At 47.9% G+C, this 22,368-nt stretch overlaps 4 protein-coding genes and 1 non-coding gene across 5 annotated transcripts; 2 read left to right on the forward strand and 3 right to left on the reverse strand.

Annotated features, from left to right (window-relative positions):
• The first annotated feature begins 451 nt into the window (after positions 1–451).
• Positions 452–541, forward strand: F4813DRAFT_t19. The gene has a single exon. It is a non-coding gene; the product is annotated as a tRNA-Val (tRNA).
• A 2,209-nt stretch (positions 542–2,750) lies between these two features.
• F4813DRAFT_168371 (CoA-transferase family III) lies at positions 2,751–5,044 on the reverse strand. Its single transcript, XM_049239158.1, has 2 exons — positions 4,456–5,044; positions 2,751–4,391 (listed from the first exon to the last, which is right to left on the reverse strand). Exons 1-2 carry the CDS (start codon positions 4,862–4,864, stop codon positions 3,058–3,060), a joined length of 1,743 nt encoding a protein of 580 aa, XP_049103640.1. The 5' UTR covers positions 4,865–5,044; the 3' UTR covers positions 2,751–3,057.
• A 3,071-nt stretch (positions 5,045–8,115) lies between these two features.
• F4813DRAFT_385356 (fungal-specific transcription factor domain-containing protein) lies at positions 8,116–11,006 on the forward strand (the record flags this gene model as incomplete). The annotated part of the gene is made up of 6 exons (XM_049246240.1): positions 8,116–8,124; positions 8,232–8,640; positions 8,855–9,063; positions 9,113–9,461; positions 9,557–10,241; positions 10,319–11,006. 6 exons carry the CDS (start codon positions 8,116–8,118, stop codon positions 11,004–11,006), a joined length of 2,349 nt encoding a protein of 782 aa, XP_049103641.1.
• Positions 11,007–13,926: 2,920 nt separating this feature from the next.
• F4813DRAFT_168517 (uncharacterized protein) lies at positions 13,927–14,802 on the reverse strand. Its single transcript, XM_049239159.1, has one exon. The coding sequence runs from the start codon at positions 14,523–14,525 to the stop codon at positions 14,010–14,012; it is 516 nt and encodes a 171-aa protein (XP_049103642.1). The 5' UTR covers positions 14,526–14,802; the 3' UTR covers positions 13,927–14,009.
• An 897-nt stretch (positions 14,803–15,699) lies between these two features.
• F4813DRAFT_168540 (uncharacterized protein) lies at positions 15,700–18,006 on the reverse strand. The gene has a single exon (XM_049239160.1). It carries the CDS (start codon positions 17,567–17,569, stop codon positions 15,818–15,820), a length of 1,752 nt encoding a protein of 583 aa, XP_049103643.1. The 5' UTR covers positions 17,570–18,006; the 3' UTR covers positions 15,700–15,817.
• Positions 18,007–22,368: the final 4,362 nt, after the last annotated feature.

A 22,368-nucleotide genomic window follows, 5' to 3' on the forward strand; every position in this document is an offset into this window, starting at 1 on the left:
CCCAGTCGATCGTTGAAAATGTTGATTATTCGTCTGGGTTAATTTTCCAATTTTTCCATACTTTGGTTCTTCGAGATTGATTCTCGGTGGGAGTATTGTACCAAAGCTGTCTACTGTGACGTTATCGTCGATTCAACCGGTGTCGCTAGAGCCTGATATCCTAAATAGGAACCTGGACTTCAGATGCTCCCCAGCGTTTGCTTCTTTGCTTCTTTTGCGTCCTACATTCGGAGGTTATCTTGTAATAGGAATTCGATAGCAACATTGTCGCATTTGTGATAGGCCAGTCCCTCAGACCGCTTCTCCCTTTTGAGAAAGATAAATCCAAGAGCCCCGCTTTAGTCATCAAGCTTTGAAAGACCGGCCGAGCAGAAGTAAGCTAGGGAAACCCAAAACTGCCGACTAAGCTGTCAACCTACAAGTAAGCTAATAATAGCACAAAATTCCAACGAGTCGCGTGGTCTAATGGTTATGATTTCTCGTTCACATTGATGTGTTCAAAGTTCCGAGAAGGTTCCGTGTTCGATCCACGGCGTGACTATATTTTTGCGTCGGTTTGTTATAGTAATGAATATACTTTTCTTTTTTGTCTTGACGTTCCCTCATCTCGATTTATTTTCTTTTTGTACACCGTGCCAAAGTTCAGCTACGTGGATTTAGAAACTCATTACATTTTAAAACTTCTAATTGCCTAACCTAGGTAGCTAGCTAATTCCGACATATACAAAATAAATAATACATAGTCAATGGATTGGAATCAGATGTTTTCAATACCCCTTTTCGGTTAACAGCAGCAAAAAGGGGGCGATGGATTAAAAGTGAGACTTGATGCAAGAGGCCGTTGTCAGCGGTAAGTGATAATTGTCCGACAATGCGATGGGCGTTCGTTCTTAACACAGGTATGTGTGGTCGGTATGTGCCCTCGAGAAAGGGGTGGCGCAGCCAGTGTCTTCGAAAATGCCAACGCCCGCTGTCTGTATGCTAGCCGTCGAATACGAAATGGGCGCTGACAGAATGGCGTCTATATAATCTCCGTGTCGAGAGGCTTTATAGTGCATGCTACTTCGTATCCCAGTCACGCCATTCCGTGGGTATAGTTTCGGCTCGCGACAGGGGATGGGCGCGTACAGTATGCCTATGTAGGTATGTATATCGTCTATGTGGTATGGCAATGTGAACGAGCGGACGAGTTAGAATATACGTCATAGTATTGGATTTTGATAGATAATTACCGAGTTCAGAGGTTACAGAACAGAAGGATATATGACAAGGGAAATAGTGATAGGTCATAACTTCGCGGAATATCCGTATCCATGGCTTCGGTGCGTTCGGAGACGGAGCACCAAAATATATCTGGGGCATTGCATTTTGATTCCTATGTAGGTAGTAGGTAGTAGGTAGTAGGTAAAGTATGATGATGTAGGGCTGCTGCACTGGACGACCTGACATCTTGGCTGGCATACCGCGATCGTTCCACATATCTAGTAGTGCACCACATATCCGGCCTGTGATCTCTCGAACCCTGCAGTGTTCGAGCGACCTACCTAGCTAGCTACCTAACCACCCAACCTACTTAGTTACTGACTACCTCTACCTACCTACCTATCTACCTATCTACCTATCTACATAAATCGGTGGCTTCGTTCGCATTCGCCTATGCCTGCCTCGGCAAATCCAAGACAATACGAGCGAATGGCTGGCGACGTAATGAGCTTACTCGTTGGTTTGGAAGGCTTCCCCCCTGCCTGCATGTAGCCGGCGACAGCTGGGCTTGGCAGCTAATAGACTATAGGTGTTTGGTGCATTGATTATCGGGTTAATATTTGTTTTTTTTGGTGGGTGAGAGAGAGAGGGTAATATATATTATGGCTGCGTAGGGCAGATCAGACCGCCTGACTCTCATGCGAACTCGAGGACGCGTCATATGTGATTTGCCGATGTACGATGGCTTCGTACGCGGTAAGAGGCTCGTTTTGAGGATGGGGTATTATTTCTTTGGTATTCTGTACGTGTATGGCTATACTTCTTCCAGTCTTGGGAACATTTATTGTCATTTACGTCTTATCTGCTCCTCCCTGTCACAATAAACCGGCCACCATCTACGAACTGTGCGCTCGCACTATAGTTCGCAGTTATACTATGAGGAATAGGGGGAAAGGGGGGGGGGGAGGAAGATTCAGTGGAACTTGTGCGAAAGCTGACGAGTCCGTCCTATGGAGAGCAATTTCTTGATCCTATTACAGTATTCGTGAGATAGAAGATCTTGTGGTGAAACATCGCGATTCATCTTGCTTGTCACAACTACCAAGTTACTTCTATCACACAAATGACTTCATGCTGCCCACAGACCACTATACTCTTGCTCCGTGCTTACAACGTCAAAATAGGTTATCAATGATAGGGTAGAAAGGTGAGCAAATCAGGTTATCCAATCCCTTCGGTCCCGACCTAAGAGGTCCGTATCACCGCCATTACCTGTTAGGCTATCATATGCGATCTTGTAGGTTCTCCCTCGTCTGCGTATTGGGTCACGTGTTGATTCTGATGTTGTGCACTTGGTGTTCTCCCAACCACGTTCCCCTATCCATATTCAGAAGGGATAATTTAGTTCACTGTGGAAAATAGGTACTTATACTTCGAGAAACTAGGTCTTTTCATCTGTTGTTGAGAACTAACAGCATTAGGCACTGTTAGTTTAGTCTTTAGGTTTTAGTATAAATTACGTTCAGGAGAGAGATATAAATTTGAAAATTCGCTATATCGTCTAGAGCATGATATCAAGAGAGCGTTATATTAGAAGATGACCGTAAGGAAATAGCGTACGTGTATGATGTTATTCTCAATAGTGGCGATACATTTTCAATATCACACTGGGGATGATAACCCCCAGCTGCTGACTTCATATAACACACGCATCTTCATGCAACGCTAGTTACAACTGATACCACGACGCCCGCTATGATAAAAAAGGCACGAAAACCGCCGCTACTGCCGTGTGACCACATCATATCCTTCGTAAACCATCAGTAAGCAAGCTTCCGTTTGGGCAACAATATATCAGGCATCCAATAGAGACTCGTCTCTCTCCCAATGCTCCCAAGTAGGCTTATCATAGCCATTCGGTCGTGTCGGCCTCACGTAGCCGATCTGAATTCCACTCACTGCTAGTGGCTCTTTCGGCCAGGCTACAATGCCGCCGAACCCTTCGCTATACGCGCTCTGCATGAGATGGCTAGCAAAGAGCGTCGGATGCAGCGACTTGACACTGGCTAGGGCTCGCCGGCTAATCTCGTCAACAGAATCATTGTGACGTAGCTCAAAAAAGTTAGGACCGTGCTCGCGGCGTAGCTGGTTCTGGACCTCAGTCGGGTACGTGCCGAGAGATAGAAGGAATATGTCGTACTGCGATAGACTAGTTCGACAAATCCAGCTACCACCTTGCGTAGCCCTACGATAGATTCCCGAGAGCGCCGCAACAGTACCGACGCACCCTGTGCCATAGTCGGACATGGGGAAAGGTGGGATGACCGGCTCGTTGAGTCCCATGAACCTACCTTGCTCCCATGCCACGCCTGTGACGCAGTCGGCGATTTGCTGCCAACCCGGACGGCCCGCCCATTCGGCGCCAATTTCGATACCGCCAAAGCAGTCCTCTGCCACATAGACGATACCCCTGCCGCGTTGAGCCGCTTTCGCTGCAAGATCCTCGGGACGATAACCGAGCCTCGCGATAACGCCCGGTCGGTACCCATCGATGATCACATCGGCTGTCTCGAGGAGAGACTCGAAAACCTCGACATCCTCTGCGTTTTTGAGATGTAATGATGTCGTGTGTTTCCCGATATTGACATCCAATTGGAAGAATGGGACATCTGGTAACTGCGACGATGTAACCTTCAAGACAGAGGCACCATGCGCTGCTAGGGATCGACCAATGGTTGGTCCTGCAATTACCCGACACAGTTCGATAACACGAAGTCCCTGCAGACACTGACCTGGCCCGTAAATGGATTGCTCCGTAAATGGGACAGGTGGCGTGTCAATGCTCAAGGGCTTTACGGTAAATAATGGAAGAGATGCCATCGATTGGCCATGGTCGCTCTCCTGGAACTTTTCATTGGTGAGGACGGGGGCACCTGCCTGACGGTATTCTCGATTCAGCTTTTCTAATTCAGCTCCGGAAAACTGCCTGACTGCCCCCTCGATAGTGCTAATACAATCACGGTAATCTGTTAGACCGGGGGAAAAAGCAGGAAGACCAATCATCTTTAGGGATTTGGTGGCTTCCAATGATCCGTGGATGTGATAGTACTCGCCCCGGTTCCTTGTTTCGTATAGGCCTGCTGATAGGCGCCGATATAGATTTGACTGAGCTTGGTTTAGATCGGTGTCTTAACATTGTAGTTAGCTAGATAGCTTCTGAAGTTTACCTAATGGAGATCATGTGAGACGAACTCGGAATTCGTTCCTTGACTTTGGGGTTGCATTTATCCAAGCCGTCGATATTGGTGAGATATGTAGACATTAAAAAGGATGTCACACGTTCTAGGGTGACGCCAATCGATCTCTCACGTTTCTCCCCCCGGATATCTGCAATCGCAGCAGCGGCGCATCCTTCCAATGCTTTAAGTGCTGCTACTGCTTCTTGTTCACGCAAGGGGCACGGAAAACACGGCGTATCCCCGGTACGAGAATATCTCAAGAACTTGACATTCTCGGAGTATCGTAGGAACCCTCTTGGAAGCTCTGTCTTGACGGATTTCAAGAGATGATTGAAGGCATCCTTTGCGCCTTCACTTACCGAATGGATTCCGGGCTTCTCCCGGGTAGCGGATAGCGCCGTCTTTGGTTGTCCAACGGTCATGATAGTGATGGCCGGGTAAGGAATGAGACAAGAATGTGCCTGTACTGAGGATGGAGAGGAAAACTCACAAGAGAGCACGCCACATTGCTATTTAAGTAGGAAATTCTAGCGTATACAAATCACAATAACAATACTTATATTACAACATACTGTGCTTCATCAGATCTGGGTCCACTTACCAAAACATGCCACCGGTAAGATCGTGACTCGGATTTATATAAGCAAGGGAACCTTTCAGCCTGGGGATAGGATAGCTAACAAAACCCGACCCATCAGGCTCATGACAACGACTCACCTGGCCAGAGTGTACATATCGGCGCTGACATGTAGAAGAAGAAGTCTAGAAACGTGTCACGGACACTATGACACGGTGACATATCCAATGCCCTGAAACCAGACATGCCCCAGACTGTCTAATAACGGACTGGGGGTATTCAAGTCTATAGACAGGTTAACTCGGGCAGCACACCCGACGATGCGGGAGTTGTCAATGTAAAACTTTAGAATCCAACCCATTGGGATGAGTACATGGGTAAGTATGACCTCGAGTGAATGTTGGGGTCTGAATGAACCTAGCGGACTGTCAGTTTCCAGATCCAAAAGAGGACAGAAGATCTTGAGTAGGAATATCTAACGTCTCTGCAAGAGCAAACACGCGCCCAGTAAAGGAAACCCCGACTTGTTTTTGAAATGCCGAAAGCGAGAAAACAATACTGCCGGCATTTGAAATTGGCGTTGGTAGATTAAAAAGTTCCATTTGAGTATAAGTCGATTCGTGTCGACCGTGACGTGACGGTAGTATGGGCTACGAGGCATGTGAGGTTGTAGAAGTCTTAGTTGAAAGGAGTTAACTACATGCAGATCGTAAGTACTAAATTGAGCTCCCTTGGAGATGGTTTAGGACCATATAAAGTCATATGCAGCGACGGTAAAATGGCAAACACATATTAGGGAAATTATTGACGAATCAGCCGCAGGACATTTAACGCGAGGGCCAAGTGCATCATCCGAGAAATGCGAGTCATAGGTATAACCTAGTTAGACCTTCTTTAGATTCTAAGATCTAACGGTCTTCGGTGGCACGTTGAATTTAAAAATAACGATGCTGACGGCTTGTCTTAGATGATTCTGTAGGATTTGAACGGCGATGCGTAATTGATGAAGAAGTGATTGAAGAGGTCTTAGGAAGTAACTATTTTAGTCAACATTTTAGTCAACCTTTTAGTAGTCAAACATCAATGGTTGAGCCGCAAAATGGAGCACTACATGTACCTACTAGGTTAGGTACCTTACAGGTAGACCCTTGGCTATACCTACATACCTACCTAGGTACTATGTATAATGTACAATACATCTGATTGGATGGGGTACAAGAAAGTACTTGATATTCTAGGGGTATCACGCGTATCGCTACCCCTGCTCTTTATGTATCCCTTACTTACATGTAATGTAGGTAGTAAGTTAACATGAACCGTGGTCTTTCTACCCCGGACGTTCTAGGTAGTCATTTAGGTGCATTACCCGACAACTTTAACTGCTATGTAAGCAGCCAAGTAGCGACTTCTAGCTCCAATCTTCACTTAACAACAGGTACGCACGGGTTATATTTGCGGAGTACGGAGTATTATGTACCTTCTCCCACGTGGAAACCTATGTAAACTGCTTCTCAAACTGCTTCTCGACTCTCTCCACTATTTCTCTAACTAACTAGTTCTATATTCGAAATTTGGACAACATATGAATTTCTACCTCGATGTCCCTTGTGCCCCCTCGTCAGATCTTGGTAACCTTGTGTCATACAGTTTATGTGACTTAAATCAATATGGGATACCAGATCCAATAGATAATTGATGGAGCTACCGAGCCATCTTATACCTGCCACTGCTATGGTTACTACGGAGTTGACCAGTCATTTTTAATATCTTGTTCAGTCTTCGGATATCATAACAAAAACAAAAAGGGGGAAAAACCTGGCTCTAGCCTTGATGATCTTCGCAGGGGGTTCATCGATTTTAGGTAGTTTCTACCAAGAAAAAAGTCCGCACTCCTAATATCGTTCAAGCTCCCACTACCTACGTCAAGAAAGTCCACGTCGAAAGAAGAAATAAATAAGCCGCTATCTCCCGTATCTAAGGCGGCGTTAGAACGCCACTTAACTGCTAACGGAGTCTCACTTGATTGATCTACAGCCCAGCTGCCCAATCATGGTGCCATTCCTTCCCAGCCCTGCCACGATTTTCCCATTGCAATCATGGCTAGAACAAGTCAAAGGCGGCCGACGCCGCCCCTATTGTCCGGCTCAGGAGGAAGAAGCCAAGCCGGCCAGTTGGAGTGCATGGCTTTACGTTGGCTCCTCTCGAGGAAAAACTTAGCAAGCCGGCCCTTGCGTTCTCTTCATTAAACCTTTCGTGATAGCTCTTTTCATGTCAATCTCCCGCTTCCGACACGTTCCGTCGGTCTCCAAGGTCCTTTACCTTACTTGCGTCTATTCTCAGTTATCTTCTGTTGTGGCAGACCACTATAGCTCTCCAGTGAGCTGCTAGGTACGATCTGTATACGTATACTCAGCTGTGCTCTTCTCCACTTAGCCTACCATTCACACGACTCGAGCAACCTTGGCGGATGTCCTTAGTTGTCTACAACCTATGCAGGTCGACCTCCATACTCTGCCGGATATTCGAGTACTCAATTGTTCATATCATCCCACGATTCTGGACCTGAGCCCCGTTCGCTTTCTGATAAGGCTGAATCTAGGAATTTGTCCGTACCCGAGACCAACGTTCTTGTGTCCGTAAGACCGGCGCCGCCCCCCCGAAGTCATCATTCGCTTTTATTATCTCCATCGTCCGACTTGTATTTTGTCGCCTTGTGGCAAAGCGTCGGATGGCGGATGTGACCTAGATCCTTTGTGGCTCAAACCATCATGACACGACCTAAGGTTGACCCTGACAAGAGGCAACGTACTGCCCAAGCATGCGACTCTTGTAAGCGCAGGAAACAAAAGGTCAGTTGTTTCAATTAATTTCCCAATCTCACCCTCACCGTTGCATCTCTCTCCTCATCAATATCTCTTTATACAACACCTACACGTGAGATCATCAGGCTTCCAAAGGCGAACACACGGACCAGTAAGATGATGTATTATATCGGCAAAAGTTGTCTTGTAGTTTCTTCTACATGGATAGCGTACAGCATGAGCGACGACGACGTGTGCTATGTCACTGTCTTCGGATGGCTTCCTAGGTCTCACAATGGCTGGTGTAATTGTGTAGCCGTGTGTGGATGGGATACCTTGGGACTATCGTACGATTCTGATGGGTATTAAGGCTTGTGGTCGTTATGCTTGCTAATGTGGACATTGTCGTAGTGCAACGGATTAAAACCGTGCAGTACATGTGATAAACGGAGCCTAGAGTGCCTGTACACGCCGACAAGCCAGGAAACCGGTTCGCAAGAGCCCCTTGGATCACCGTCCAAACGTCGACATATCGACCAGTCACCGAGGACGTTGAAGTTGGAATCTGGTCAGACAATCGCGACGCATACTCCGTTTTTAGCGTCGTGGGATCAGTCTACTAACAGGTTGATGAGCCTAACAGAGATAGAACCGCTTGAATCAAGCGAAAAGAAACTCATGGGGACGACACGCCACTCGCTCGCCAACAACGACCGCGAGTTCGATACTCGTTCGCGGATCAGCAATGCTAGTGGAGCTGCAGACGAATTAAGTTCCATGTTTATACCAAGGATGCTTCAGGATAAGACAAAAAAGCTACGTAAGTGAAGCTATACAAACGAGCCCTTTCTACCTACTTATTCTCTCCCCAACAAGCCCCATCGTGTTTTTTGAACCTTATACGTAATGTAATATCTTGCTGAGAATGCTGAAAAAATGGTGTGGATATTCTGACTAGCTTTCGTACTCGGACTTCGAGACCCGCCCCTTCTTTTACAAAACTGAGATCTTGAACGTACTAATATGCTGCATAGAATACGTCGGGGAGTCGGGGAGTCTTTCATACTTGATGTTGATTCGCTTAATCGTTTTAAACGGGTTCGGGCCGTCTGGCTTCACTGAGGATCCGCTTAGGCACCATATAATGGAGAATGACGTCCAGCTCCCGCCAGATACGAGGCTAACTGGGGTTCTCCCGGATAGAAAGACAGCTGACATATTAGTCGAGTCGTTTTTTGTAAATGTATGTATACCAACCCTATGACTGCTCGGTTTAACTTAGCACATTGCAGACATCGGGGCTTGTGGAAGTTTTCCATAAGACAGACTTCCTCCAGCTGGTGGAAGAATGCTATAGCAACCCTCTAAATGCTAGCTCCCCAGACTTATGCATACTGAACCTGGTTTTCGCTGTTGGTCTGGTTATTGCTCGTCCATTGCATGGGACCGATGAGGCAGCCGTGATTCAAAGCCTTCACTCCGAACCCGTTAATCGTGCTGAATTGTTCTTTCGAAATGGCAAGAAAAACGGTCCAGATTCGGGATTTGAGGATGCAGATTTCTGGTCAATACAGGCCCTCATTCTCATGTCTCTCTATAAGCTATCAATCTCTGGAAGGAATGCGTCACACGCCTACCACGGTAAGCAGCCTTTCCTTTTTCTTGTTTTTCGGCATGTGTCCGAATACGTTACTTTTGCCCCTATTTTGTCATCTGAGTCTAATTGTGGTAAGCAGGAATGGCAGTGCGGTCTGCGCAGGCGTTGGGAGTACATAGAGAAGAAGAAAGCATGGCAATCGTCTTCACTCCTCACATCATTCACCTTCGGAGAAACGTGTGGAAGACTCTATTCGTCCTCGATCGTATCATTGCAGCGAGTCTCGGACGCCCTATGCTTATATCGATAGAGGACTGTCCCGAATATATGCTTTACCATTCGATAGGCGCTACAACTGACAAGCGCATGATAAACGAGGTAACAGACTCGGCGGCGCTGGATGTTGCCGTAAGAAGTTGTCATTTAATCGGGTCGACGCTTAGGAAAGTCTACGCCGAGAGAAAGGTATCGACTCTTGTTGCACAGGAAATCGCAGATCGCCTCGAAAGTTGGGAGCGAGAACTACATCAAGATTTTCATTGCCAACAGCTCTTGGATGGTTCAGTTGACTCGGCGCAAGCCATTGCCTCCCTTCATATCAACCTCCTCCACTGCCACTCAGTGCTACTACTCACGAGACCTTTTTTTTTATATCTTCTCAAGATGTGTGATGACTTTTCTAGGGGTTCTAAGAAGCCGCCTCACGTCAGTTCAAGATTAGAAAAGTTTTCTCAGGCCTGCGTCGAGGCCTCGCAGCGTACGATAATCCTAGCACGAGCCGCGTTCGATGCCGAACACTTGCCCCAGTGCAATCCTTTCGTAATGTCAGCCCACCCCTTTTTACTTGCAATAGAAAATCAGGAAGAGAGCAGAAAACTAATAGGAATATACTTTCTCACAGATATTTTGTTTTCTCGGCCGCTCTTATCCTCTTAAGTAATGAGTTTGCCTCATTGTACCACAATCCCGATGCGGACAATGCGATTCGCAGTACCTTCATTATTCTCCAATATTGTAAGGAGAGAGATCCCATAGCCGGGAGATTCTTGGAAATCGTCGAGCTCTTTCACAATGCAAACATAAATCGGCCCGAGACAGCCAAGAAGATAGATTTACCTGGCCGCAAGATACCAACCGTGTTACATGCCTTCCAGGGTGAACCAATGCCACCCTTATTCCGCCATGCCAAAACCGAACGACAGGAGTTCTACATGGGTGATGTGGCGCCGACAAAAGAGCGTCAAATAGTCGGCATACCAGCAGCGGCTTCGGAACAGAATATACGTCCCATGATGGCACCAATGCTCCAGCAACCTAGTCCAGAAGGGAGTGTGTCGTTGAACAGCGGTATCGCAGCCGCGAGCATGGCACCGGGAATGGAAGCCCTCGGTAGCGGCGACCCGGAATTCGACCTTGATAGCTTATGGCAAGGCTGGCGGCGTCCTCCTTCTACTGGCGGTATGGATATCCCACCGCCCTTATATCATATAGAGCCATTTGGGTCTTATGGACTTCATCAGCCGCCGATGCCTCATGAGGACAATCTCAACCACCACGTGCAGCCATTCCCGCCTTCAAATTTTCGTTGAAGACTGCCCGTCACTATATAACGAACATAAATCGCAATGCAGAGAAGTGTAGCAAGGAACAAGGTATACCTCATAGGACACACATACGTACATAGGGGGCCGTCCGTTGGTCTACCAGGGCCTCGCATTCCGGTTGTACTGGCGTTGGAATCTAGACGGATAATTTGCGTGCAATATGTACTAGGTTAGTGGGTTTGGTTAAAGGGTTTAGGAGTTGCGTGAGCAATACTGGGTTTGCTACCATACGTCCAAGTACTTCTATTGGTAATATCGAGTAGGTCTCCTTTGTTGGGCTCTCGAGCGATGAATATAACAGGCCCTCGGATGATGGCATAGCTAATGGGAATTTTACACGTATTTTTCTAATATATTATATAATTTATTTATGGCATGTTGATAGCTGGAAGTCTATATGTGGATATTGTCGGCGATAGTAATTGTATCGTTTCTTGCGGCGTGTTAGTTCTACATATCTTGATGCCCGGCGTAGGATTGCTTTTTTCTTATACCCCTAACTCTACAAGTTATACTTGTTGTTAATTAAATCAGACTTATACTGAATATAATCCAAGTATACCCGAGTGCCTGTATTTACATGATCTTCGCTGCATAGGTCATCTAGAACTAGATACTGTTGCTGCTATTTAGACCTAGGACTGTATTATATATGTGTACGACACTCTGAGGTAAAGGGGGTAGGTTAGTCTTAATCAACTACATTCGCACCCAGGAATAATAACAGAGCTAGAGTGCTCCCCTAGTTAAGTTAACGATACCAGAGGTAAACCATCCAAATTGATCGTCAAGATGGGCATATATTCTCCACAGACCCGCACTAAGCACATACAGCATATACAGCATATACATATCTTGCATTGGACTGGGTTAATTGTTCATAATCCTAACATGTCGAGGACCTCGTACGGAGTAATGATGTATGTAGTGACAAGACCAATACTTGGAGTCTTAGATGGACATGCTCGTCATGAATTCCAAAGAAACAGCCGCTAATATCTGTATAGACCCTGCTCGACATCAACGTCGTGCCGACGGCGTTGTCGATCGTTTCTTCGTGCATGTGTTGGGCAGCGCTTCATTCGTCAGCATCGGCCACTCCGTCTCGACTAGCGATCTCGTCCCAAGAAAACAAAACCGCCCACCAATGTCCCGGGTGCATCCTAATCCTCATCATCCTCATCACAACACACGTACATACATTAGGTACATAGGTTAGTGCAGTATGGTGTGGTGTAGTGCCGCACTTGTCGCCGTTCGAGCGAAAAGGGCAAGGGTCATCGTCATCGATCCGGGTTTTCGAGACGTGAGGTTAGCAATTCTCGCATATGAATGTGACGTGTTATTGTCGACCTATCTTTTTCAGATCGGGCTGAGCCGGCACCTCTCATACCATATGCCTGCCTGCCTGCCTGCCTGCCTCCTCATACAGACAACCACCACCGTTCAATACGAATGAATATACCAACCAGCACCAGCACGGCGGGCCAACAACGACGAACAATTGATGCCTAACTACCGGGGCTGCCGGTACATCACCTAGGACTTCCTACCTATCGAGATTCGAACTTGCGGTGTAGAAAAAGCCAAGCTCGGGGAATATTCGTGGGGTAATAATATCGAAAGGAGGGCAAGAAGTGAGGAGAAAAATTGATGGGAGTAATTTTTTTTCTCCCTCTCTCTTTCTCTCCCACAACTACTACGTATGACAGCCTGTCGATGGAAGGATTGTTACCATATGGTCGTCCCGGTTCCGTTGCCTGCTTCTCCTCCTGCCGGTAGACAAAAGGGCAAGTTTTAACGGTGAGGCGTAGAGCATCATCAATACAACCACAGCTCGGTCTCGAGCGGTAGGAATGAGAGGTTTGAATTGGGGCCTCACGAATCCTACATGCCTTGCCTAGACACCGAAGCCCTGCCCCGCTCTTGTACATATTAGAGATGGAAGAGAGATGGATGTATTTGTCCGCAGTGGTTGCGAAATATGAGGATTCTATTTTTTGTTTTTTTTTTGTTTACTTTTAGCATACCGAGGCTCAGCACGACAAGTTGCAATTCAAACTATATAGATTACCTAGGTAGATATGTAGATAGGGGCAACATTATCTAATCGGACCGGCGCGGGCCAACCAGAGGCTATAGCCAAGGTCATCGTGATAGAGAATAGAAGCTAGTGAAAGTCGAGACGGCAAATTTAGACGCAAGAAGAGCACTGTGGTTGCTCCCGTAACGGATCGGCGGTTCTAGGCCGCATGTTTCGGGTCCCTTATGCCTCCATCTCCAACCTCTAATTCGCCCCAGAAAAATCCTCCGGTATTTGTTGATCGGCCGGCGCTCTTGGTACTAGGTTTATCGTTGCCTTTTCTGGCCGGGCCACATGAAATACGGCTATGTAGGGAGATGGGGCCCCGTAATGGATCCTAGATGGAGGCGTTTCAGTCGTATGTATTGTATGTATTGTATGTACGTATTGATGTAGGCAGGTAGGTAAGCAAGTAGGTAACCCTACACACATCGATTATCATACCTACCTACCTACCTTGCATACATACATACCTAACGGTGAGACCGGACTGCATCCCCCGCTGTAAAGAGGACCGAGGAGGCTACATAGGCAGAGGCAGAGAGAGAAAAGCGTAGACATACATACATACATACATACATACATACATACGGAATGAAAGATGATGACTCACAGAGGGGAACGACAAGACGACGAAAATCACTACCTAGCCTATCTGACAGGAACACGCCGGCCGCAGTGCCACCTACGTACCTACCGACATACCAACAAGAGCCCATCCGCCTACAGCCCATCTGCTGCAAAGCGGCGAAGGCCGTGCCATGTGGCCTACGTACCCGGGCCCCGAACCCTGATCTGCAAATAAATATATCCTACATACATACACACATACATGATGCAGCAGCAAGACTAAGCCATTGGGCGCCAGCTACGATGCTAATTGGGACGAGGGGCGGATAGTTCCATCAAGGTGGGAATACGGTATAGGTGACTTGACTTGACTTGACTGATAGGCAACTAACAACGGAGAAGAAGAAATGAGCATAGGGACGGACAAAAACAGAAACAGAAACAGGAACAGGAACAGAAACGGGAATAAAGAAAGATAGCCAAGGTTCGTTCGAATAGAGTTTAGCCAAGCAGCGAACGAGCAGTAGTGTATGCATATATGGGATGACGCGGATGTGATGTACGTGCTTTGCTTCTCGGCAGCGATACCGAGCGAGGCGGCGCCGACGTATAGCGAGTAAGAAGGCCTTTACGAACCCATCTAGAGACGCGGATTGGGTTGGCAGACGCGCTAATAAAGAACCAGCTTGCACTACAACTACAACTACAACTACAACTACGCTAGTCCAGGGCGTTCCCCCCCCCGTTCTGATCCTCAGCACACGCCTATCACGATCCAGAGGCAAACTCGGTGGCTGGGGAACCGTCCATCGTGACTGGAGAGATGCGGTCCAAGGCATGTAAGCAGACATATTATTAAGTGCTACGACTCTACCGTCCTTGGTCCTTGGCTAATAGACGAGTTATCGAGATCTGGGACTTGATGTAAGCTAGCAAGGGTCTCGGTCCAGTCGTCATCTGCTGTTAGATGTTAGGGATATTAGCTAGTCTGATAGGGTTACACGCAATGGTCTGTTTACTTCCCATACTCCGGATGGCTTTCCATGTTACATAGTACAATACCTAGTACCTAGTCTCACGTCTCACGTCTCACGTCTCATTCGGATGCGCCGCTGCGTCTATTCACCTTTTCTGACTCGACCAACGTCCGCCTTGTGTCACAGACTCACAGTACGACTATATTTCACTGCTAGGCATGGCTTCTGCTACGATTCTTTGGTTGGATCTTGTTGATCTGAGTATTAACCTCTAGTTTAGCCGCCTGCTTTCATCCCCTTTCTCCCCCCCCCCCCTCCCAAAGCAGGCAACGGTGCAATTCTATACCGTTTCTTTCCACAGCTCGTCAAGTTCGCTAATATCCGTCTTTATCTCCCCAAATTTTTGGACTCCGTGGAACAGTACCCCCTCCCATAATGTAAATGTAGAACCCTAAGGTCCGTGAAAATATTAGCCTTTCCCCCGATGTCTACTCCTCATCATATGCCAACTTGTGTAGATGAGATTAGCTGGGTATTTAGAGTATCCAAGATGGATTGAATACGGGCAAAATTTCTGCAGTCTGGTAATTCGCAATTTGGTATCGTGTAGTAGACGCCCAGGAGAAAGGAACCCAATTTAACCCCCAAATAAGACACCATTACTCCCTCGTTTCCTTAATGACAAACTCCAAAAATTCAATGATAAGAGATATGAGAACCATGAACACCCCAATACCCAATACCCAATTCCCAGCACGATGATGGAGATGAACCTGTGTACGTCGCAAATAGACAGGACAAAAGAAAGGTAGAAACGGAGGGGGAGGCATATTTGGTGCACAGCTCGGTACTGGGGACCCGTAAACCTGTGGCTGGTAAAAGCAAACTGCACTTTGTTCCTGACACCTAAACCATGTGTAAGCGACAACATTATGAAGCTCTTTTTTTTCTTCCCTTCCCGCCCGAAATGTCGGTTGCCCGAACTATGCGAAAATCTCTAATGACCGTTTTTGTCCAATGCTTAAATGATATGCAGGACCCTGGGGGTTTTACCTCGCTTTTCGTGCGAGGAGTTGATATTAAAAACTAAGTATAGAATAAAAATATTTGCTTCATAAAACGAAAGTAGGGTAGTGACCGATGACTGAAATTATAAAATTCGTGTTTTAACGCTGGCTTGGATCATGCGGCGCACTGGATCGTGTCGCCCAACCGGTTTCGTATGGCTCCCGCTTGTATGGCGGGAAGCTTTGCACCGGAGTACCTGAAGTAGGCGGTCCGCTGCTTGGAGTTCCAGCCGGTTGATCCAATCGCAGAGGAGGTAGTCGCGAGGTTCGAGCCATAGATGAAGGAGTTCCCGGCTGCGATAGAGGAGTATGCACAGGTTGGGACATTGATGGCAAATTGGTCTGAGCCATGCCATAGGATGGGCTATAACCCTCGAGTTGAGGATCCGTCCGGCGTCGTCGTGCCGCCCTTTCACCCGTTACGGGATCAGCACCTCCATAAGAAGGCATCGGTAGTGTAGGCTGGTTAGAGGCGAGCGGACTCCTCTCTGCGAAAGAGCCACCACTCCTTGTCGAGATGGGACTAGGAGGCCCTTGGTAGGCAAGCTCGCTAATTCCAGGAGTTCGATAGACGATGTCGCGAAGTCGATCCCGGTCGCTGCGGTACCTGTCCCGCTCATTCTCTGCTTCCTGCTGCCGCTTTAGAAGCTCGCGGTTTTGACTTTCCAGCTCCTGTATTCTCATTCCTTGTTGTATTTCCTTGTCCTTCTTCCTGGCTCGGAACCTTGCAGAGGCACCCGCGTTTCTCTGTCGTTTCTCGTCGGCTTGTTTTGACCCATTGTACATGTCTAGGGGGACAATCAAGGGTTCTCCACCTACATTCATTGCCGCATGCCCATCCATGCTCATCATGCCCCGAACGCCTGGCGAACCCACCTGACCCGCGCTTCCAAGTATGCTTGACCATCTTGAATCTCCCATCGGAAGAGAAGGTGGCGGAAAACGTGCACTAGGTGGAACACCCGTCGAGTACGGCGGGGTCTGTCCATACATATGAGGTCTCATATGGTTACCGGCACTTCCTTGTGGCTGCTGTGATTCGTGCCCGGGAGGATTAAACTGACTCGCGATTGGTTGAGAGAGGGACCGAGGCGGCGGTGTTGTTAACGGAGCCAAAGTGGTCGGAGGACCAACTCCAGATGGGTGGACTCTTCCGTACTGAGGACCTAGAGGTTGGGGACCATTGATCCGCGGTGATTGAGCGTGTTGTCCTACAGGAGATTCAGTTGGATAGCCCCGGTTTGACGCGGAGGGGGGAGCAGGATAGTAATGAGATTGGGGAGTATTCAGCGCTTGAGGTGGTGGTATATGACCCGCGGCACTACCTCGGGGAGACCTTGGGGTCAATATTCGTCGAGTTGCCCCCAAGATTTCTCGATGGGAGTGTATCGATGCAGGTGAACCGCGGTCAGCTGGCGGGGGTCCCTGTAAAGGTAGACCTCCAGCCGCTTGGTTTTGCTGCTGGCTCGTCATCCCATAATTCTGATACATGAAGGGCCGCGAGGCGGTTGGACTGGACTCAAACGTAGAGCCTTGTATATTTGGACTCGGATGCAGACGTGCTCCGGATGGTCCAGATGCCGCGGAAGAGGTAGTCCCAGTCGGTGATGGATGTGTTTCCGTTGGATTTAAGATATTCCGCACACCAAAGCCCCTCTGGGGTAACGACTGTGCTAGATCTCCATTAGTTCGGGAAATGCTACCGCTCTCCAATGACCCGTTGCTGACTGGCTGGTTACTAAGTCTCCGAGGATCCGACTGTTGTGAATTTGGCGATGTGCTCGTGCCTGCCGGAGGAGATTTGGATATCCGAGGTGAAGCAGATCGTGACGCAGGGTCCCTCTGCGACATCGGATCCAGGTCCCTTCCGAACGGGTGGCCCAGAGGAGCCAGACATTGACCGCCTCTATCAGACGCGAATTGATACCGCTTGATTTCCGATCTTGCCTCGTTACTATCTAGTCTCGCCCCGCCAGATTCGCCGTCCGCTTGCTCAAGGCTGCTCAGACGATTCGTGTGAGATCCTAGGTTCCCGTTTCCAAGCGGACGGGTAGAGGGCGGTTGGGAGGGTTGGCGAACGTTAATATTTTGGACCGCCACGGCGACAGATTGGTGAGCAGACTCTTGGTGTAGAAATTGTAGAAGGTGATGACGGCTCAGATTGTGCTGTGCCCGTCACTAGAGTCGTTGCGCAGACGAATATAATGACTATATATAAGTTGCCCCCCAGTATCCAAGGCGTATATGTTGTGATAGATATTCGAGGCAGCTCCCAGCTTCCGACGAATATTCGATTAACTCTCAAGCTAGGTATATATGCGGTAGCTTCAAGATACTCCTCTTAGTCCGAGCCAAAGGTTGTCCTCGCAAGATGAAGGTAATAAAACCCGGGTCCGGTTCAGAAGTCGTTACTTAAGGTAGAAGCAAATGGATAGTGGTGAGGATTCTGGGAAGAAATATTTCCAGATATGTGGCGGCTGGAATTAGTGGATGTATATCAGCTGTTGCCCAACGGGAAGTGAGGAACAAAAAAAAAGCGATGGTAGCCAATGATGATGAGACGTAGCAGAGCGGAATCATTGGCAACCTGGCAAAAGCCCTGCAGCAGTGAATGGTCAAGACGTCGACCAACGCTAGAGCAGCACTGGGGCCTGAATGGGCAGACAAACAGCTACGGTCGTGGTCGTAAGGAGATGATGGTATGCTTCGGATGGGTTACGTACAAGTAGGAGAATGGCATAAAAGAATATCGTATCTAACCAAAAAGAATAGGCGGGACTCGACTTTGTAGCGTTCCCACCGCGCTTGCGTCAATTCACCGACAACTAAGCTATTGTTATGGGATGCAGTAAGCTCAGCACTTGCCCACTGGCAAAGTACTCGGACAGGTTAGTATGACTTCTCGGTCTCGGGCAGGAGGAAGAGAATGATAGCAGCTATAAGCACTCTGAATAGTTTAAGGGCAGGTTGTACTAGTTACCACAAGTAAAGCTGCGTCTAGTATTCGAGTTTTCTCTTCTTCTTTTCAGTCTCTTGGCCTGGAACCCAAGCTCCATGCCTGCTCTTATCATCAGACAAGTCAAACTAGACAGGGCAGAATAGAAGGAGTGGAGCAACATGGGATGGGGATGGTTTGGAACAAGCGGCCGGGGTGCAGGAGGTTCAGGGGGGGCCATGTTCAGTATCGTTGGTGCTGACCCATACTTTGGGGGCAGTATGAACCAGGAACATCCCGTCCTATGTTCCTTTTTTAACAATTTCAGTAAGTTGTGGGAATGATGAGGATCTTGAGACTAGGGCGTCTGTTAAGGAATCGCTTAAGGCTCTTAGAATGTTCGAAAGCTTAACGAGCTGAGAGCTAAGCAGCCAGCCCTACACTGATGTCTGACACATGCAGCTTGGAGGACATGCGAAACATGAGGTGTCAACCGGGAATTGTTCAAGAAGCTGACAGAACAGCCCCATGGTCTTGTCCACTGGAAACTACGAGTACGCTAGATATACGTTCATCTGACTCGGACCATCCAACCTTAGATCGTCTTGTATAAACTTGAGGCTCTTTACCGGCAGCATATTTCGGCGGCGGTCGCACTCTTCGGTGAGCCCTCAAAAATATTTAATAAATTAGAGTGCGGGCGACCAGGCCATCACGCAAGGCGCTGGAATTAGCTCAGCATGCCGGTGCTACTTTTCTTCGTGCTATTAGAGACTGACACAGCAGCGGATGAGGGTCATCGTCGCCCGCGAGCAGTAGTATTACTAGATTTGCTGCATGTCCCGTCAGTCCTGTAAGCCAGCGCAAAGCATACTAGAAGGGACAGGACTAGGGTTTCTCTCCCTCTGATAGGTCACGGGTCATCACGGCTCGTCACGAAGAGTATGGGTTCACAAATGGAGATCTCCGGTGGAGTTGTTGTGGTTGCTTAAGGGTTTAGAGGGCTGGAGGGTCGACTAGGTGGGCGGGTAAAGACTCCGCTTGTTCCAAACCCTTCCCCTAAGAATATCTTTGGCTGGAAATGATCGACATGGCAAGCCGTGGCAGCCAAGAAAACGTCAGTTGGCCCCTCGGGTCCAAAATCAATAATAAGCGGTCACTCGAGCAAGCTCCAGCAACTGCCACTGCCACTACTACTTTTCTGCAGCAAGCATGGATTTATGAATTGTACGTGTTGCAATACCGACGCCCATACCGGTGCCAACTGGTCAAGCATTGCTGGAACGAAAATACCCCGTCTACATACGTAGCAATACTGCGTAGTAGTAGGTAGATAGGATACTGGTAAGTATGCTGGCTGTATGCCGTATGCTGTATGCTGTATGCTGTATGCTGTATGCTGTATGCTGTATGCTGTATGCTGTATGCTGTATGCTGTATGCTGTATGCTGTATGCTGGGACAATGGGACAATGGGACAACTGAGATCAACTAGGAAGATTGGCGGTCAGTACCGCAGCTTGCTGTCCTGTGGTGACGAAGCGGAGGGCTTCACTCCTTTAGCTCCAGAGGTGAGCTAGGCCGGGTTAGGCTTAACGGAACCGGCTGGCAAAGAGAAAGTGACGATGCATGTAGTCAAGGATAGTTAAGATGTAGCTAATTGGGACATGCAAGCCCAGTTTAGGCCACAAGTAGGTCCTAGGTAGGTTCCAGGGTATGACTACATCCATGGCGAGATGTACGCATGTTTATGTACGTATATATGTGTATGTATGTGTATATGTATGTGTATATGTATGTCAGAATATTAAAAATGGGTAGAAGAGAACAATAGCGGCATACATGTACTACCCGACTACGTACAAGTGAATTACTAAATTGCTAGCGCGAATCCGCTAGCGATGCCTTGATGGGTTTGATGGGTTTTTGATAGTGTGGTTTTTTTTTCTGGCCGGCCCACGCCCGCGGAATGCGGGAAGGACCCTCCTTAACCGTCCAGCCTTCCTAACTTACATATATCCAGCAAGTTTGGATAGCCTTCCAATGGCCAAGATAGCACGCACCTACCGTAGCTTGGGAGTATGCATGTATGTAAGCCGAACCTTACCGTAGAACGGGAATAGGGCGAAATATATGTATAATGCATATCATGTATTAATGTAAGTATATTAGTACCTATATAACTAACTAGGTACCTATATGTAACTATGAGGTACCTACATTATATATATATATATGTATATATAGAGGTATACATTAAATATTGAAGGCTATATGTAGGTACCTACCTAAATAAGAGGTACCTAATCCAGGTAGTTACGTTAAAATGTATTATATACTTCGTATAAGCTCTCCTCCACATACGGAACTCCCGTACTCGTTACCCATATGTACTACAACACTTAGAACCGATACCGAGTACATAAAGGCCATTAAACTTCGTGGGTCTGACATTATTGGACTTTTTTCTTTTTGTTGCATCCTTCCGACTCTCCGCCGCTGACCTACATGTAGTTTCCTCCCACCTCTAACCTCTTAGACCTACACATCTACATACATATCAATCTACATATTGTACGGTACGTCCAGTAGGAGGTACAGTGGTAGATCAAACGATCAAGCGATCAGGTACCAACGTGCGGTCCCGTTGGATTCCAGCCCAACCGCCAGAGCCATGTCTCAAGTAATAATGACCGAAGCCACCAGTATGCCGGCCATGTCAGCATGACCAACAGGCCGCAGGAGGATCGCCGACGCACACGGACAACCTTACCAGCTGCTCTGTATATACGTAGCTTCTGCTAGTCGACCATTTGCGGGGCATTATGCCTTAGAGCCTACATATGTATTTGCATATTGACCTGGAGAGCATAGACATCGTACACATGTCCCTGGCTGAGAAGTAAAGAATTTAAACATCCACAAGACAACACAACAGCTCATATATTTCAACCGTCACATCGACCGTCCGACACGAGAACACCGGCTTTTTCTCATCGATTTAACCCCCATCGCCGTCCACGGTACGGCCCATTGCTTCATCTCGTTTTCTTTCTGGGCGGTAAGCCGGACGGCAAGGGACTATGATATTGTCACACTCGACTTGGTAATCATGCCAGGGGGTCTCCCTTGGCATCTTGATGGCTGTCTGAATCTGCAAAAGCATCACTAAGTTAAGGAAAAGGAACTTGACGAGAGCATACCCGCGTTCTAACAGGGTAAAAGTCGACAAGCGCCGCCCACTAGTGTACGTGTTGCGTATTCCGGGACTCGGGCTCGCGGGCCACGGCATTTTGCTTCTGCATATGTGCCATGTATGTGCTAGTCCATCTATGATGTATGGGGACCTGCAAGTTCTGCAATCAGCATGGCATGGTTCATGTTCCCGCTGTGTGATGAGGCCACCATCTGGTCCCGGTTGTCATGCGTATGTATATACATACATGCATACAACATACCAAATAGGCCCTGCCTATCTGCGGCCCTATCTGCGGCCAAAGGAACGCACCACACGCGTCGCATACCACATTGACTGAAAACATCTTTTCGCGCGAAATTACAGCATTTTGTTTGGCAGCCCGTAAGCGCAAGGATCCTCTGTCGACACTCTCAACCCAGCAGCCTGGATAGGAAGCCACGCCCTAAACCCTCTCGGGCCTAGTCGCAAGGGGTGGGCTGAGTGGCTTAGGTATGTCTTGTCCGAACCGAATAGTTAC

This window comes from Daldinia decipiens, assembly GCF_022478715.1.
Source record: "Daldinia decipiens strain CBS 113046 unplaced genomic scaffold F4813scaffold_3, whole genome shotgun sequence".
In the NCBI taxonomy this organism is placed as follows: Eukaryota; Fungi; Ascomycota; class Sordariomycetes; order Xylariales; family Hypoxylaceae; genus Daldinia; species Daldinia decipiens.

What these genes read in the sequence shown, in the direction of transcription:
- F4813DRAFT_168540 (XM_049239160.1), bottom strand. Translation starts at nt 17,569, where the DNA reads ATGTCGCAGAGGGACCCTGCGTCACGATCTGCTTCACCTCGGATATCC.
- F4813DRAFT_168517 (XM_049239159.1), bottom strand. Translation starts at nt 14,525, where the DNA reads ATGTCTGCTTACATGCCTTGGACCGCATCTCTCCAGTCACGATGGACG.
- F4813DRAFT_168371 (XM_049239158.1), bottom strand. Translation starts at nt 4,864, where the DNA reads ATGACCGTTGGACAACCAAAGACGGCGCTATCCGCTACCCGGGAGAAG. An exon ending in AGTCAAGGAACGAATTCCGA is followed by an intron (nt 4,392 to 4,455) that starts GTTCGTCTCACA and finishes TACAATGTTAAG; the next exon opens with ACACCGATCTAAACCAAGCT.